The following is an 18,136-nucleotide window of genomic DNA, read 5'->3' on the forward strand; positions in this document are numbered from 1 at the left end:
TCTTTCAAAAATTCTGTTTATGAAATAGATGCTTTTCATCACTAACACAAATCTGATTTCCACAAGAAAAAAAGATAAACTAAACGTGTGATTCTGACAAGACTTTGATGCAAAGAGGAGTTTGATAGGAAGATAAGATTATCTTTGAAGTCACTCTCACACTATCAGTAATGAAAGGGCATATTTAATTTTAAAGGTCCCTGCCATCATGTACTCACTGAGAATTTCCTGTATAGTTCCCTGAACTTTAGTGACATCAGAACTGAGTCAATTCCTCTCCTTACTTGTGGCAGGGATGTTTAATTTTTTTATTGGTACTGGATCTCAAGGGCATTCGATAGAGGAAAAGCATTTGAAACAGATGCTTCTGGAAAAATGTGGATGGGGGTTGGTTTGAAGGGAGAATTTAGGAAAAATAAACCCGTCTCAATTATCACAGGTGCAACCTAAAACACATCACCGATGCAGTCAATGTGTTGCCTCCATGTCTCCTTATTAATTAAGCATTTTTGTGATTTTGTTAATTAAACCAGTGAACTGCTTACTCAAAACAAATAAAGAGAAAAGCTGCAACAAAATTACCAGCATTATTGGCCTTTTAATAACAACAATAAAAACTGTCCAGAAACCATTGTGGTTTTTAGCCTAAGCAAGCATGTACAGTAGTAGGCCAGTAAAAGTACAATACAATCTGTAAATACATATAAGTGAATAATACAATAAAAACAAATCCAGATTGGACAGAAGATTTAATCGAAATAGCTGAGGTCCACTTGTAACCGCAACTTTCTGCACCTGTGTTAATGCATCCATGTGAAGCAGTAGGCCTGGACAATATAAAATTTAAGGAGAAATTGCTTGGTTAAAATCAAAAACGGTGGTCCTCACATCAGCAGTTAGCTGTGCTGCTTAACATGAAATTTACTAACCAGCATGAGAAACTGTTTTCAACTTAAACTGATGGATTTAAATGTAAAGTATTATCAAACAATGGCTTTCAGCTCAAATACTTGTGCAAAACCTACCATAAGGAAGTGATCACAGCAAATAAAATTAAAAAAAATAAAACAATGTATAATGGAAATAATGTGATGGGAAAAAGAATTTTAGTAAGAATTTATTTTGAGTAAGGTGTCAAAAACCTGATACTTTAAACAAAAACTAACTTGAAATGACATCCCTGTCTCAAGCCACAACCAAAATGTGCCATTAGCCTGTACGCTGCTAAGTCTTCACCCTCACAGCCAGGAAGAATACATGATCAGTACATTCAGTGGATTTGCTAGACTCTTCTATGGATAGGCCTCTTACCGTGCAAATATCTGTAGTCCAAAATAATAAAACCAACTTAAACCTTCAAGTTTTAAGTGAGCGTTTGCTCCACTGAATCGCACATCCTAGCTTTATAAACATTTTAAAACACAGGAGATAAGGCCACTCCATTTGGGATGGAAGTTCCGCCCCATTGGTCCAGGCTGGTCCAACGTCTGTGTCCTCAGTCAGAGCTCCCTTGCGTCCTCAAAAGGCGGCTGTTTGGCAATGTGGTTGAAATCCACTGGGGATGGTAAATGTAAAACACAAAAACAACCTGATGGGTACGAGTCCAGCATTTCTGTGGTTCAGTAGGGGGCCACGTCAGTAGTTACAGATTGCTACAGACTGTTATTAAACTCCAAAAGTCACCAAAAGTTCAAGTGACCAGCCACTCTGCTGTCAGTCAAACAGACTGGCAGTTAGGGCTCCCTGGAATACATATGGCCAGGTTGTGTTAGCTTATGTAACAGGCTGTCTGTGAAACAGGTCGTCTGACAGACTTGGACAGACCGTTTCATGTAACCAGGCAAGCAGTCAGTGAGCGAGGGCGCCCATTGTTCTGTTGTTCAATCGTTGAGGTGACAGTCACACAGCTCCTTGTAGATCCTCTTGCGGATGCGAGGCATGTCCTCCTGACTGAACAGCAGAGGCTGCTTCACAGAGAGACAACGGCAGTACTGACAGACCAAGACAAGAAAGACGGGCAGTGAGGGAAAACGATCTACAACCACAGCTAGGCTTCTATATTAAATGCATACAATGACAAAAGCTTCTCTCCCAGCGGCTTTCGCCCCTCTGGAGACAAGTAATGATCAAATTTGTGTAGAAACCTGAGCCAGGAAAGACACTGGAGACACAGCTCTACTTTATTTCTTTTTCTGAGCAGGAAAAAGACAGATAAAGCAAAGAGAGGGGACAAACAGGAGACTAGAGATGTGGGAAAGAAAAAAAATGATAATGATGAGCTGTAAAGGTGGGGAAAAATAATGTCTCACCTCAAGGACAAAAACTCCACAGTCACTGTCATTTTTCTGCTGAGGAATACCCTGAGGAGTCAACAAGTCACAGTTAAAGCTTCTGGACTGAACAGTTCATGTGTCCATATGTATGCATTTACTGTACATACATGCAGCTATATTGGATGTTTGTTCACTCATCTACATTATTTTTTATTATCTTTACCATGAAACATGCTTTCTTTAACATAATTACATTACAATAACATTGCATTGCTGAGTCTTCTGTTTATTGTAATCATCTTGGCAATTAGAAGGAGGCTTCCACTTTTTGCATTTGACTAACACCCACTGTGCCAGGTAATATTAATGTTTTAAGGACACAAGGTGAACACAGCATGTGAATTACTGTCAGCACTCGAGGTTACCTTGATGATGGTAATCTTCCAGCCTTTTTGGAAAGCCGTCTGTTTTTTCTCTCTGGCTTCAGACAGAAGATACTTCATAATGTTCTGATAGGTAAACACACATAGAGGATAGAGTTATGCTACAATGAAACTGGTCCAAAGAGCAAAGCATTGTCCCAGCAGCAAAAATGTCAGTACTTCCACAATTCCACTGCAAAACAGCAAACTCATTTCCTTTTATGAATGTTCAATACTTTCATCAAATATTTTCAACAAGCTTCAATTTCATTTCATATTCCAGAACCATCTAAACCATAGATTGTATATAAATATGGACGATGTGACAGCTCCCCAAAAGCCTCCTGGCGGCTGGCTCTTCATGTTAGCGGAAATCTAAGTTAAATTTTTTCCCCGAAGATGATTTTTGTCATTATGGGTAGTTCTTATCACGCTGATGTATCTTCAAGTTTGATTTTATTCGTTATTTGATGCTATAAAAAGGGGGTTTCATATCATAATTGACAGCTGAGCCCTTTTCATGACTGAGTCGGGTGTATGGGTCATAAATGACATCACCAGTACAAGATGGCCACGCACATATCCAAGATATTTAGGATTAATTTAAATTGTTTTTTGTTTTGTTTTTTAAACATAGTATTAGTACTGAAGTCAAACTATTTTGTAACACTTGTATAAAAATCTGAAATGTCCTGTCCTGTTTGTCCCGAAAATTAGACTAAAGCTATAATAGCATAATAAAACATTAAATAGCCCTGCGGATTGTTGTGAAACGTTCTTTTGGTGCTGCACACAGATCGCCACTCTCCGTTGGCTACAGCAGGGAGCGTAGGCCCTAGTCAGTCAGCGTTAATGATGTTCTATCTCGGAAGCAGTTGTCATCCACAGGCTCACCCCAGGGTGTGTCCCCACTACTGTATCTCCTATATACAAAGGACTGTAAGAGTCACTAGATGACAGGCTTCTTCTAAAGTTTGCGGACGACACGGTTTTGCTCCAGGATAGAGAGGTCGCCCATGGGCCAGTTTTGAACGACTTTGTTGAATGGTGTGACCACCACAAGTTAAATGTCCTTAAAACTAAAATATGGCCATAGACTTCGGGAAAACTCCCCACTCAACCTCTCCAACAATAATCAAGAGCTCACCTACTGAGACAGTGGAGTGTTACAAGTACCTAGGAACAGTGATTGACAAAAAATTGAACTTTGACCTTAACACCTCTGCTGTCTACAAGAAGGGTCTTCAGCGGCTTCATTTTCAGCACAGACTGAATACCTTTAATGTGGTCAAAACTTTAATGACATTATTTTAGTTTTTTTATGTTGCTAGACAACCACTGAATAACCTGCTCTGTCAGTTTAGAATCAAAGATTGTAGCGCCAGCAATCTGTAATCCTTGGTTTGCCAAAGTAATAACTGTCATATTTGCAGAAACCTGATCACAACTCACAGGTCTGTCTTTTGTTGCTAAAAACATCTGTTTAATAAAATAGACAAACGAAGGGCACTAGCTCTGGCACTGTTTGAGGGTGAAAGGTTTACAAACACACAGGAGACAGGGAAATGGAGATCCTCAGAAAGGTGAGACACCGCTGGTGGTACCGACCAGCTGGTCCTGAAGATTTGTCTTCATGATGGTTGGTTCAAGCCTTATTTTAGGATGACACGGGGACAGTTTGTTGCAGTCTCCAGACAATCCAAGCAACTATAAACTTCCGTCACCACAACTGAGGGCGTCTCTCCATTCATTTGATTGGACAATGCAAAAAAACCCTCAAATGACGTCAGGTGTTTTCTGCCCAGTTGAATTTTTTTCAACTCCGTACGCTCAGAGCGCTCCTTCGAAATCGCAAGGTGCCCAAAATGCGAGGTGCCCAGGGTGCATAAACAGCACGCAGAACGCTCACTGCCGCCTCGCACTGCAAAAAATGTGTTCTGTCTGATCCGGGCCTAACATTGTTATGGTAGCCAGCAAAATAATTGCCACTCAGCAGTTCTCTTTGGCAGGCATCTATAATAGACAAGTTATGCGTAAGGTCCGGACTATCATAGCCAGCTCTGACCACCCTCTTTTAGAGGAAATTGTTCTTCTCCCCTCTGGGCAGATACAGATTCCCCAGGATACAAATTGACAGATACAAATTTATGCCCAAAATATGCACTGACCTTGAGCTGCTGCTCAGAAGCATCCTACAGTGTTGAGGCTACCATTTCAACTCTTTGGGTACTTTCAGACGAACAAATACATGTTGTACACAGTAACAGCTGTTCTTGTTTTGTTCATGTCTCATGTACATTTGCTTGTGTTTCTGTTCTTTAACCCTATTGCAAATCAAATTTCCCCTGGTGGGACAACAAAGATTGAATTGAATTGGGACTACAGGGTATCGTGGACACTACAGCGTTGTTATAGCCAGACACAGCATGCCTGCTCTTTTCCACTTTTTGTTTTGTTGTACAGATAATGATAGTAGAATTTGCAGCAGCATGGACAGAGGAAGTGTAGCTGCAGGCAACCACGGCGAAGGAAAGATCTGACACAGACAGATGTGACAGAAACTGCACTGATGAAATGCATGTAACAGATTGTGATTTACACACTTTTACATACAACAGTCATTATGTTTCTCTTAACAGTCATTGAAACAAAAATAATACATATTTTAGCGTTAAGTTAAGATTTTTCATGTATTAGTTTTACTGTTAGTTGACACTGAATGTAATGTACTGGAGGCCACGCCTACTCCCAACTCCCGAATTTTATCTGTTCTCATCTGGCCACCCTACCCACAACCTAAAGACATCAACATAGAGGCACTCACATCCGTGGTGTGTCTGAAGACAATGCCTTGGCTGTCGTAGTAACTGATGGTTTTAGTTGCCATGGTGACCGTGATGAGAGACCAGTGGATTTCTAAATGGATGGGAATTAGCAAAAGCCACTTGGAGAATAGGTCGACCTGAAACAATCCCACAAATTAACATACAAACAAATTAGATATCCAAGATTCTAAATGCAAGTTAACTACAATAACCCATACCCAATTGGGTTGTATAGAATACAAATCTGATTATGAGGAAATAATTGTATAATGCGTGACAAAGAAATTCCAAAAGCTACACTTCAGGACAAACATGTTTATCATTTCTGTTTGACACAAGATCTCCTTGCATGGCTAAACAATAAGGTGTTTGGAGATGGTGATTTCAAGAACTACTGAAAATATTTCACACAACATAAATTTTACTTGTAGTTAGCAAACTGAATTCACAGCAACTGGGCAACTGCTGCTGCCAAGCCCTAACTCTGAGAGGCAAATTAAAGTGCAATTTAAAGTTAAATAAAAGTGTAGTTGTTACATTAAGGCTTAGCTATTAGCGATACTGTCAAAAGACCTGAAAAATGGCAAAACTCCAAACTGTTCCATCTTCCTCCTTACTTTTTTAGTCCATCTCTTCACACCGTCATAACCCTTGGCAACCAGCTGCTTGTGGAAAAAGCTGTTGAAAAAATGAACCTGAGAAATAATAAAAGAAATTAGCACATTACAAATTTCATTTATTTATCTATTAAATAAAAAAACATGTCTACCGAAATTATATTCTATATCATTTTGGACATAATGGTATAGAAATAGTAAGCCAGGTTAAAGTGTGATGAAGAGGTTTTGGAGACTGATAAAGACTTACACAGCATTTGTTTATTGAGCTCGGCAGGGGAGATACAGTGCCAGTATACAACGTGTGAACAACACATGCAGTGCCAACGCTGAATCTGAAAAATACTTTCTGTCTGAAGATATTTATCTGACCTATACCTACAGAGACTTACTAAGTGGGTAAATAAGATTATTGTTCACCCATCTATACAAGTGTGAAGATCCAGTTAGATATTGGCTTAAATCAAGACACTATGCTTACCTAAGCTAACCTACTGTCACGTTGTGTGTCATTCAAGCCACATGCAACACTTTCAGCATAGAGCCAGTCATTCTCTCTGTAATTAAGATAATCTCGACCTTGGGTTACCTAACAAATGGACAGTGCATCATTGTCAAGGCAGCTGCGTCACACAACCAAGCAGGCAGAGAGGAGAGATAGAGTCTGACTGATTGTTCTGAAGAATCACAGGCTGTATTTTAAGCATTTTAAGCCTCCAAACACACCCTCACTTACCTTGTGTTGTGTCGCCTCCATGATGAGTTCTCCATACATATTGATAATCTGAACAAACAGAAACAAAGAGAGAAGTTTCAAAAGATGACTGTCCAACATAATAACAATAATAAATGTCTATGAAGATTCTCAGTCATCCAGGTCATAGTTATCCAATGAAGGTTAAAATCAAGGGCAACTGGACTTGGTTGAAGATACTGGAAGACGTTTCGTCCCTCATCCAAAGGACTTCTTCAGTTCTGACTGACTGGCAGGGAAACTAAGCTATTTAACCTCAGTGGGCTATTTAACCTCAGGGGGCACTTACAGCCTGTGGATACCCTAAATGGACCTTTGTGAAAACAGCCACAAGATCCAAGAAGAACAAAACTACAGGGGAGGAGGAAAAGAAGGTCAAACGCAACAACATTGTGATTCCATACGTGTCTGGAGTATCAGAGAAACATAACATCCCTGTGTTTTTTAAACCCAAGAACACACTAAGACAGGTACTGGTACACCCCAAAGACCGCACACCCAAACACAAGAAAAGCAATCTAGTGTATGCGGTCCAATGCAGTGAGGACTGCACAGACCTGTATATTGGGGAGACTAAACAACCACTACACAAACGCATGGCTCAACACAGAAGGGCCAACTCCTCAGGTCAAGACTCTGCAGTCTACTTACATCTAAAGGACAGAGGACACTCGTTTGAGGACCACCAGGTGCACATTTTAGACAGAGAAGATGGATGGTTTGAAATAGGTGTCAAGGAAGCCATCTACACCAGGGTTGAGAAGCCGTCATTGAACAGGGGAGGGGGTCTACGCCACCACTTATCCCCCACTTACAATGCTGTCCTTTCATCACTTCCCAGGAAACTCAACAAACGTAACCTATTGGCCTCAGGTGAAGATACCAACGAGGGTCGTTCAGTCTTGGCCACAGGTAGTCTTAACGACTGTAACGACTGTCGTCACAGCAACAAGGAACACTAAGGAACCAGCGGTATCGATGACCCGGGCCAACGACCCCACTGAGGTTAAATAGCTGAGTTTCCCTGCCAGTCAGTCAGAACTGAAGAAGTCCTTTGGATGAGGGACGAAACGTCTTCCAGTATCTTCAACCAAGTCCAGTTGCCCTTGATTTTAACCTTCATTGGATAACAATAATAAAGTTTATTTATACAGGACTTATCAAAACACAGTACAAAGTGCTTCATAGAGACACAGAGAGAAAGATGAAATGAAATAACACAGTGAATAATAAAATACATAATGTTCAAAATAAAATAAAAAACAAAATAAGAAAATTAAAACATTACAATAAGGATAAAGCAACCATGAGGTCACTGAGGTCAACTGGCAGTGCACAAAACATCTCAGGCTTAAGTGTGACAGTGGCAAGAATGCTTTTCTGTCGCTGTATAAGCATTCATCCTTCTTTACCTGGTCATTAAGCCAGTTCTGTTCCTCCAGGGTGCCTAGGTCCTCTAGGCCCAGGGTGTGTTTGTTATATGTCACCATGAAGCCTGCAATAGGAGCAGAGGCCAGCCCCGCCCTGTACCGAGTCACCTCCCCTTTGATGTCCAGTTCCCTAAAACAAAAACACCAAGAGGAGAAACGCAGTAGAAATTTTATACAAATCATCAAAAGTATTTATCAAAATCTTCAGACATTTAAAAGAACAATAGGGAAAGTGATCCCACAAGCTCAAATAGTAAAAAAAACATTCCAAATTAAGAAAGGATAAAAGTCGTCACAGAAATTAACCTCCTGATGTTAATTTAGGCACCTCTGCTTCCAAACAGATCCTTCTGAATACCTTAGAGTAATCTGGCAACTTGCTTTTATTTGATATATGATACACATACATGTTATCAAGAAATAATCCATGTTTCTATTTTCTATTGATGAATGATGTAACACAATACTGATTTAACCTAGACAGATTTTATATCTACTGTTATTAAAAATAAAACACACGTCAAGTCGATCGTAACTGCAAAAATCCTCAGCAACCTGTTTTTAATATATTCTATAGTTCATTGTTCATGTTGGAAAAAATCTGTACATTGGCTTCTATGTTAACCTTACCACAGGGGTGCCGGGAAAAAAATGCAGGATCCTGTGGCGAAAGGTTCAAACAGAACCAACTTCTTGAGAAACGTAACCCGACGTCACACTTCAGTGGCCACTCACATAAGCTAGCAATCGGACCAGGTCAAACTGCTCCACAGTCAGCCTGAGATATCGCTGGGTTCTATCTAGGCTGAAATAATCTCCCAAACGATGATACTCAGCTGTGTGCTCATTTGGTTTATTTATTTATTTTGTGTACCCAGCTTTAACTCATGCGTCTGGCTTGCAAAAAATAGCAATACCAATAAGCCTCCTTTGGTTTGTGTCGATTTGTTTGAGAGCAAGATAGTGAGACAGCGAGCAGCGCTGGTTGATCGAGGTAGCAGTGGTATCGAGAATAAGAGAAATCAAACATTATTTTTTGATTATTTCACAGCAGTTACGTACAAGCCTGTGGTAATCGAAGCAATGCCTGGTTTGGTGTGAATACGGCCTTAGTGCTGAAACATACTGATAAACCTTGAGTTCAGAACAGGTGTGAACAACATGAGATAAGTGAGTTAGCATTCAGGCAACTGATACTCTGTGTAGTAGAGATCTAATCTTTCCACATATTGGTAAATTCCAGATTAATACTGAAACAGGTGGATTCGAGCAGATTGTGTGTGTTTGTGTGTGCGCAAGCTAACCTGTTGCTGATGTCAGAGTTGCCTTTCTTCTTCAGGTATTCGAGAACATCAGACTCACTGAGAGGAATGAAACCGCCGTACTTTAGGTAGAAGCTCTCCAGAAACTCTGAAAGAGAGGAAGCAATTTTCACTGAATCATTTCATATATGTCTGATGTTAAAAACCTAAATTCACAATACTGATTCTGAATCCATTGCTGAAAATCATAGAACTTTAGTTTTATCACATTCAGGCCTGTGGGCTAATAAATACAAGCAGTGTTACAGTTGTGTGGATTTAAGTTATATACACACTGCTCATATTTGCACATCCTTTACTTTGTCACTGAAATAGGTTTTTGCTTTACCTGAAAATGTTAAGGATGCCAACAAGATTCTGTCCCAGAACAACAACACAAAACCTTACTCTAAGATGACAGAAATATGTGTGCATCAATGCGCATCATTTATTAATGTTGTCACTTGAAATTGTAAAAAAGAAAAATTAAAAACAATCCCCATTTCTGATTCCTGATCGATATGTTCTTCCCCATGTGAGAATCAAGGTTGATCTTGAATTAGATGTCTGTCCTAAAAGCTATTTTTTGCATTATGCTAGATGAGATGATTAAATTGATGTTTTGAAAACATAAGGTAAATGTTGAAAATACTTCTTCTACCAATTAAGCATTTTCCCTACATCGGTGGTGTTTAAATTCATAATTTCATGACCATGACAAATAATGAAAAGAATTTGGTATATCGTCTGTGTAAACTGTGTAAATCTCAATTACACATAAATGTCGGTCTTACCCAGGAAATTCGGTTCTTATTTTGGAAATAAGAAAAAATCCCATAAAAGTTGTTAATTATGCATACACACAAAATCAAGTCTGTGTGTGTTAAGGTCACATGCTTTATGAATGTTTTATGAACATCATATGCTCAAGCACACATCTTACCGTGGACCATATCAGTGAGCTGCTCCAGGCTTTCTTTATCCTGCCTCTTTCCATCCATCTCTTCTCCATCTTTGCCCCACACTTCTTCCATCTCCTTCTTCTCCCAGGTTCCAGGCTGACAGTACAGCCTGTGGTCTCTTAATGCCGAGAGGTACTGTGAGCTGGATACTGTAATAGGGCCATGGGACGGAGGAGCTACTGTAGCTGGATAAGAAGTTTCCACCTCCATAAGTGTGGAGCAGTGGTTGTCATTTGTTGGTGTGGCAACGTCTCCGTTGGACAGAGTTACCGGTGCAGACACTGAGTCCATTCTGTCAGGAGTTTGGTCCACCTGCATCTCAGAGTCCAGGTCCTGGGGAGATTCTGACCTTAAAGCAAGACCTGACTGCTGTGAGACAGACAACAGTCCATTTTCCATTCCACTCATGATCATGTTGTTCTCCCTCACCTCCTCTTCAGGTTCGGTGTCGGACAGGTTTACAGTGTCTCCATTTCCAAATGATTTAATTGAGCTGGGGTCAGTCTGCTCTCCATGGTCCATCTCTGCATTTTTGTTTTGCCCCTGCCTCTGCACAAACACTAATCGAGGTGATGCATATGTTTTAAGTCTAATGACACCACCCCCTAAACCGCCCCTCTTTATTCCATCTTCAGCTTCCATTTTTGATGCAGACGTAACTCTCACAATTCCCCTCCCTCCTCTCCATCTACCTCTAACTACTGGTGACCCCCTGCCTGCCATTCCCGACAATCTCATCTCCACATCCTTGCTATCACCACCTCCACCACCAGCAACTCCTGACCCCTCTATCAACATGTCTTCCTTTTTTTGCGTATCACCTTTGTCTGGAGCAACATAGTTCCTCATTGGTCCATGCTGCAGTGAGACTGTGGCAGGGAGGGCAACAGTGGTTTGTGGCTGAGTATCAGTCACTACTACAGTCGTCTGCACCTTCTCATATCTGTCATCTTCATTCTCTGCTTCCTCTACCTTTTCCTTGTTCAAATCAAAACTCTTGATATGTATCAGCTGGCCACCCACCTTCCTTTTTGAGGTGTCCCAGAGGTCACTACTGGCCCTTCTCCCTCTCGCCCTCCCCCTCCCTCTGCCTGAGATTCTGACATTATGTCCCGTACTGCTGGGGCCACAGCAGTCACAGGCCTTGGGAGTTCTCTTCCTGCCTGACGTACGGCCATTGAGTGGACCCTGAGCAGGGGTTGGTGTCTGTGTAGAGGACCAGGCTGATACTGGGCTTGAGTTAGAGGCAAGTGCTTTTGCTGGGGTTACAACAGGTGGCTCGGCATCAGCAGGAGTTGGAGTAGAGGGCTGGGTCAAGTCAGAGTTGGAGGTAAGGTCTGTGGTGAGGAGTTTGGCAGGGTTCTGGGTTAGGTCCTGATCTGTAGTATCTCCAGGAGGGGGCACTAGAGGAGCTGTTTGCAAAGGAGGTGCTGTAGTGCGAACAGTTAAATGAGGGGATGCTGATGGTGTTGTTTTCATTGGGGATGCAGAGCCGCTGTGAACCATGACGTCCTCCTTTGGCTCTTCAACCCCATCCCCAACACCCACTGTCCGCACCCCCGTCCTCTCCTCCCCTTTGGTCCTCTGAATTTCAGGTGTTGTGGTTTGTTCTTATCTTGGTTTTTATCTGGCCACTTCCCTCCAGAATCTGGACCTGTATGCTTCTGTAATGTTCTTTTGCTGTGCAGGGGAAAAAAGTTCTCAAGCCTTTCCCAACATAGAGGGTATTGACATGACAACACACTAGAACATGGCAGGGACTGAGTGTTCCTCAGTGAGGGGTAGACTCCATGTGCAAGAGAAACACCACCATGGTCACCTAATTAGAGCAACTGGGAAATAGAGGAGGAAACAGGGACAGAGAATAGGACACAATGAAACAAATATTAGCTATATAATTAAATCACTGCAATTTAAATGTGCAAGGCATTACTCAGAACTCACCCAGGGGTAAACACAAACACTTTCACATCAATAATGCAAGGAAAACACATGAGACCAAGCCCTGTTAGCAAGTTATTCAAAACAAGTTTATATTTTCAGATTATTATTAGGACTATAGGTCTGAATAGTATCTTCTATTTGCAGGTGAGATTTCAACGGTTGATGACACTGTCACTAGTCCACTTATCTACTGTAAGGACAGGCATGTTTGAATTAATACAATGTATATTATTTAAAATAAAATGTCAGTTTAATCAAATCCTCACTCTGCTGGAGATGATAGTCATTGACCGTATGAGACTTGGCCAGTCGAAGGACAGAAGTAGCAACTACAGTCATGATATCGTCAATTAACAGGTGGATCACTGTGCAGCGCACATTGCGATCAGTTTGTTTTAGCTTGCAACTAACTCACTTTTTGCACAAATATAGTACTTAACGGACATTTTGTGCTACCTCTCTTTTTAAAGTTACGTTAATGTCCCGTTTTCATAGAGGTGTTGTTTCGTTTAGAAAGAAAACACGGTTAGTTGACGTTAGCAACATAGCAGCGGCATTTAACATTTATTGAGCTGCAAATATTCAGTGTATGCAGATAAACGAATCGTTAGCAGTTTTCGGTCATTATCATTTTTGACACTGTCTGCTAGAATCCCCACAGTCAATTAAGTTACGAAGTTAAATAAAAACTGTTAGCTAAGGTGATCTAACACTTGGCATAGGGCTAACGTTACTGGCGCATGCATCACACATCATTTAACAATTTAACGTACATTCAGATAATTTAACTAAGTCAGGTATCACATTCACAAAGTTTTGCATAGCTTAGTTATTCCCCTGAAGCTAACCTTAGCTAAGTGAGCTAGCTCCAGCCAAAACACAGGCGAAAACACAAAGCAGCGACTGCACATATCCTCCATTTTCAGTAGGAAGTTGGAGGCGTATAAAGACCAAAAAGAAGCTGCACATCAGTATTTAAAGTAATATGCAGTACAAGCCAAAACCATGGCGAAAAAAGAAAAGAAACAACATTATACGATACCTTGTCTATGAATTAACAAACACTTTCATCTAACCACGATTTGAAGAAACAACACTCCAAGCTGTCGTCGCTTCTTGATTGCGTCACGACGTCGGGTCGAGCTCGTCCGGTGTCCATCAAGTGAGAGCATAGAGCTGTGGTCGGCAAAGGGCGGCCCGCGGGCCAGAACCGGTTCCGCAGCCAGATTGCTTTGATAGCAGAAAAATGACAGATACAGTTACTCACACAGACACTTAAGTGATTGTGGCTGCAAAATAAAAGCGCGAGAATTTTTATTGCAGCAATGCTTTATGTTGAGTTTATTGAAAGCTTTTACTTTGAAGAGTTCTGAAGGACATTCTAAAGAGTCTCTGGCTTGCTTGACACACCTCTGGGAAGAATGTACAGTATAAGGCGCTGCGGAGAGCCCCCAGTTGCAGTAGTGCATGGATCATATAAATAAAAAATACAAATAACGCGTCTGGCTTTCAGGTTACGTCCGGATACAGGATTACCAGGTTCATCATCTTGCCACACAATATCGCAGAAATGTTTCTAAAATTTGGATTTCACAAGAGACCACAAGAAAATCTACAGCAGTACACTTTCAATCAGTTTTAATTTTACAATTTTCTATGTGCTTTTATTGGCATGGCATGTAAATGAATCGATGTAGTCACGCAAATAAAGGTAAATAATGGATATAGAGAATGAAAGCAATGGGAATTCTAATTTATATAGCCTAATCTAAATATAATGCAAAATATAATACAAACTTGTATTATGATGGTAGTCTATTATCCTTGTTATCATTTCCAACCACTAGATCAGTGACACTACACACACTGTGTCTTGTTAATCTTTAATTACAAAAACAGGCAAATAATAAATATAACAAACAGTCAAAAAGTAATGGAAAGTACACAATTATAAACAGTAAAATGTCAAAAAAAAAAGGTTACATGGAGAGAATATTAACATGATTAACAACAATGATTGGTTGCTTGACACCAGTAGTTTCCTACCTTTTCAAAGTAATGTCTTGACTTATGTAAGACAAAGACATCTACCACAGTTATAGATATTAACTGTGTAATTAGGTGTACCATAATGCAAATTAACATTGCATAAAATGTATTAAACAAGTAACTTCAGACAGCTTAGAGTGAAAAATTAGCTTTTTTAAACAAGAGAACAAATTATATGTTTGAGCTTACTTAAAAGCTTCTGTACACCAACTCAGACCACAAAGACAATGCAGCAGATAATGCATTGAAATACACAATGTTGCTCTACATTTGTATTTGTACACAAGGTCAGTGCTATAGTATTCTCTACTTGCATGATCAAAAACAACAGGTATAATAAAGTCTCTTTACAAGTGTCACTTGATCCCAGAGATGTCAGGTAATCAGAAATGACCTTTTAAGTCCCAACACCAAACATATGCAGCCCTGCAAGGAGTCTTACTTTTCACATACATGTCTTGCAATGCACTAATGCCACAAGTAATTATTTGGAAAATACTGCAGTTTTAATAAAAAAAGGATATGCTGTCAAGACTAACAGCAAGGACTTAGTGCTTCTTAGACTGATACAGTTTATTTGTTGTTGTCCGTTTTGGGGTTTTTTTTGACAGTTTTTACAAGACAATTTTGAACAAAGTCCTAACCTTTGGATCAGCTGTTTGATTAATATTTGATTAATTGAATGATTAATGCTTTTTCCATTAGAGCAAGCTCACAACCTTCCTGATGTTTGAAAAGTGATTAAAGTGAAAGATTAACAACACAATCAGAGTAGGAAATATAAAAGAGAGTGATGATCTACTTTACACAGAGGAACTTTCTTTATTTTACAGTTTTATAATTTTTTTCTGCACTTTAACTGCAATGAAGCCATGTCGCACTGTGGAAGACAGTGGAGAAGTGGATGTTGATTAACATGACCATTGTGCAGTGGACGGTGAAAGCTGTGGGGTTTTGGCCTGGAACAGATAATTGGTAGGATTAAGTGGACAAAAGATGAAAAGTATTATCCTTTCATAGAAACATATTCTCAAAACATGACGAAAAATATATGCTATTTGTGTTACTGAAAAACCACTATTACCGATCAAAGTGTGCCATTGATAGCTGGAGTATGTATGGTCTTGGAGACTGCGGCGCCGTTGGTGCCCCCTGCTGTTAGCACCTGGAGCTGCAGCTGGTAAACACTGTCTGCCTGAAGACCATGAACTGACACCGACCGCTGGTACTGTGGAGGGTGAAGCAGGGTAAATTCGCAGACACACACACACACACTATTCGTCTTAAACAAATGTTTTACTTGAGCAGAAATAATCTGTTGAGAGGTAAAACAATAAGGCTTGTGATATATACTATATTTTTTCTTATTGTCAAAACCAACCATGTATGAGTCTGCCTCTTAAATTATCTGTCTTCCCAAGCTTGTTTATGGCTACGGAACTCTTAAAAAGTGGGTGACAATTGTAAACTTTATTTTAAAAATAGGCTTAATAATCTTCTACAAGAGCTGGGCACTGAACTTTTAAGCAAATTTCACTCAAACAGGAAGTAAATGCTGTGCCAAGATGTTTCTTTTCTTTTTGAACTACTTCACAGCCTTTATTAACTTTTTATCTTCTGAAGCTTTTTTGATTATTTGAATGTTGACAATGCCTCTTAATATATATTTAAGGAAAGAAAAAGGAACTTGATATAAAAATACTGACTCATCATCCTTACTAATAAAAAAGAAACACACACACACACACACACACACACACACACACACACACACACCTCTCATATTTCTAAGGCATTTCCCTTCTGCTGCTAGCACAGTGCAATGCTGTCACTCTCTTCATGTCTCACCGGTGCGATTGTCTGCGTCTGGGAGACAAGTGTGTCTTCCTGCCCTTCTGAAGCCATGGTAACCCCTGATTGCAGCGTCCAGGTGAACTGGAACCCCTCTACAGCTGCTGGATCCAGTGCATGCTGAGACATCCTCCAGCGAAGAGTAGTAAGCAAGGTGCCATTGACTTGCTGAAAGTCTGCTGTCAGTCGCTCTGGACGCAGTATCACCTTTCTGCCTGACAGGAGGCGCTCTGACACAAACAAAGGACAAAAAAAATTTCTTCACTTATGAAAGACTGAACACTTGGTGCTAAAATCTCCTGAACAATTATGTGATTTGATCATAATGGGAATTATTTTGGGTGCATTTACTAACTGTGTGCATATATAAATATGTGTTGTTCCCAAAAGAAAACAAAAGTTTTCAGACCAATTTTTTAAAGTAAGTGTTTAGGGGTTCCTGGTTCAATGAAGATCAACGCATTTGTGTGTGTGAGATTATGCCTTTAGTTACTCTTACCCTCAGTGTTACAGGGCAAAGCTTTGCCTCCTCTGACCCTGATGGAGGAGCAAGTTGGGGTCGTAACCCACGCAACAGCCTCTGAACCCGGGTCAGCCTTCATTACCACAGCGACTCTGTACTTACAGGCGAACAGCAGGCCAGTTATGGTGTGATGGGTGCCCTGGAGAGTGAAAAATAAGGTCAATTTAGGGATAAAAAAGAGTGCTTAAAGAGACATTATAGTGTAAATTGTACACAGCTGGTTTGTTAAAAGTGATGTATTACAAAGTTCCTTAAAATATACATATTACCTCTATTTTTGTTTGGAAACCTCTCTAATATAAGAAGCTTGTTAGTTGCATGTTAAAATAAACACCACAGTTTGGAGAAGCAGTTGGCAGCTTTGCAGGTTGGCAGTTTCAAATGGTGAGAAATGGCATAGCTGTTTATAAAAGGCTGAACTTCAATGAAATGAAATCATACTGTGTGACCTCAGCAAATTGCACACAGAACTTTGATATTTATCAGCCCACTGGGTCTGTGATCATTTTAGATGCAAGGTTACCTATAGGACAACAGTGGGTAAAGATACGGTATACAATCAATACAAGATTATCTTTTAAAGTACCTCTCTCTATTGCAGCTTCACTTTATGATTTGGATTTAAAATAGCTGCATTTTAAGAAGAATGTGTGGACAACTGTGGATTTAAAGTAGATGTTCTGTGCCTATTTTAAGTCTAATGACACATGGTCAGTAGTCATTGGTGAGATGATCCTGCAACTCACTTTTCTCATAGATTACTTTCAGCCAAACTATCCTACTTGGATATTTCAGCCAAGGATTTGACAGCGTTTGGTAAAAGTGATGTTAGTCAGAGACAGAGCAAGATGATGGCAGACACAAAGAAACACACGGACAGAGCATTCCAGACTGATCTGAGTTACTGTGATGAAATCTGATCACTGATATGCACATACACACAGTAACAATGCTCACATAGAAACAAGAGATGATAACATAATTTCATGAACACAGAGACACATAAAACGTAGCCAGGGTAGTTATACCAGCACAGTTGTTGTTTTCTCAGTGCTTGTAACATTAGTGCTGCAAGTATGTGGATGCCACCGCAAAATGTATGGACCAGGGTGTCGCTGTTTGCCTATAAAAGAAAAAAACAAAAGAGAGACAGACAAACACTAAATAAGTGGACATGTGTTTGTT

The 18,136-nt window shown here is 40.1% G+C and overlaps 2 protein-coding genes across 3 annotated transcripts in view; both read right to left on the bottom strand.

Moving 5' to 3' along the window:
• Positions 1 to 578: 578 nt before the first annotated feature.
• On the bottom strand, positions 579 to 13,726 carry LOC119900425. Of its 2 annotated transcripts, none has more exons than XM_038715360.1 (10): positions 13,571 to 13,726; positions 10,566 to 12,416; positions 9,626 to 9,731; positions 8,304 to 8,451; positions 6,874 to 6,921; positions 6,138 to 6,215; positions 5,520 to 5,657; positions 2,699 to 2,782; positions 2,310 to 2,360; positions 579 to 1,991 (listed from the first exon to the last, which is right to left on the bottom strand). In XM_038715360.1, exons 2-10 carry the CDS (start codon positions 12,088 to 12,090, stop codon positions 1,881 to 1,883), a joined length of 2,289 nt encoding a protein of 762 aa, XP_038571288.1. In that variant the 5' UTR covers positions 12,091 to 12,416; positions 13,571 to 13,726; the 3' UTR covers positions 579 to 1,880. The 2 variants fall into 2 exon arrangements, with proteins under 2 accessions (XP_038571288.1, XP_038571289.1); XM_038715361.1 differs by lacking the exon at positions 13,571 to 13,726 and adding an exon at positions 13,377 to 13,495.
• Positions 13,727 to 14,397: 671 nt separating this feature from the next.
• Positions 14,398 to 18,136, bottom strand: part of anos1b (anosmin 1b) — a 47,899-nt gene continuing 44,160 nt past the window's right edge. The window contains exons 11-15 of the mRNA XM_038715362.1: positions 17,980 to 18,074; positions 16,928 to 17,090; positions 16,426 to 16,658; positions 15,662 to 15,805; positions 14,398 to 15,536 (exon numbers count right to left, since the gene is read on the bottom strand). Coding sequence (XP_038571290.1) covers positions 15,665 to 15,805; positions 16,426 to 16,658; positions 16,928 to 17,090; positions 17,980 to 18,074 — 632 coding nt within the window. The 3' untranslated portion in view covers positions 14,398 to 15,536; positions 15,662 to 15,664. The remainder of the gene's footprint in view (positions 15,537 to 15,661; positions 15,806 to 16,425; positions 16,659 to 16,927; positions 17,091 to 17,979; positions 18,075 to 18,136) is intronic.

This window comes from Micropterus salmoides, unplaced genomic scaffold (assembly GCF_014851395.1).
Source record: "Micropterus salmoides isolate LMB-PRFRI ecotype aquatic unplaced genomic scaffold, ASM1485139v1 Ms_hic_scaffold_13, whole genome shotgun sequence".
NCBI lineage: Eukaryota > Metazoa > Chordata > Actinopteri > Centrarchiformes > Centrarchidae > Micropterus > Micropterus salmoides.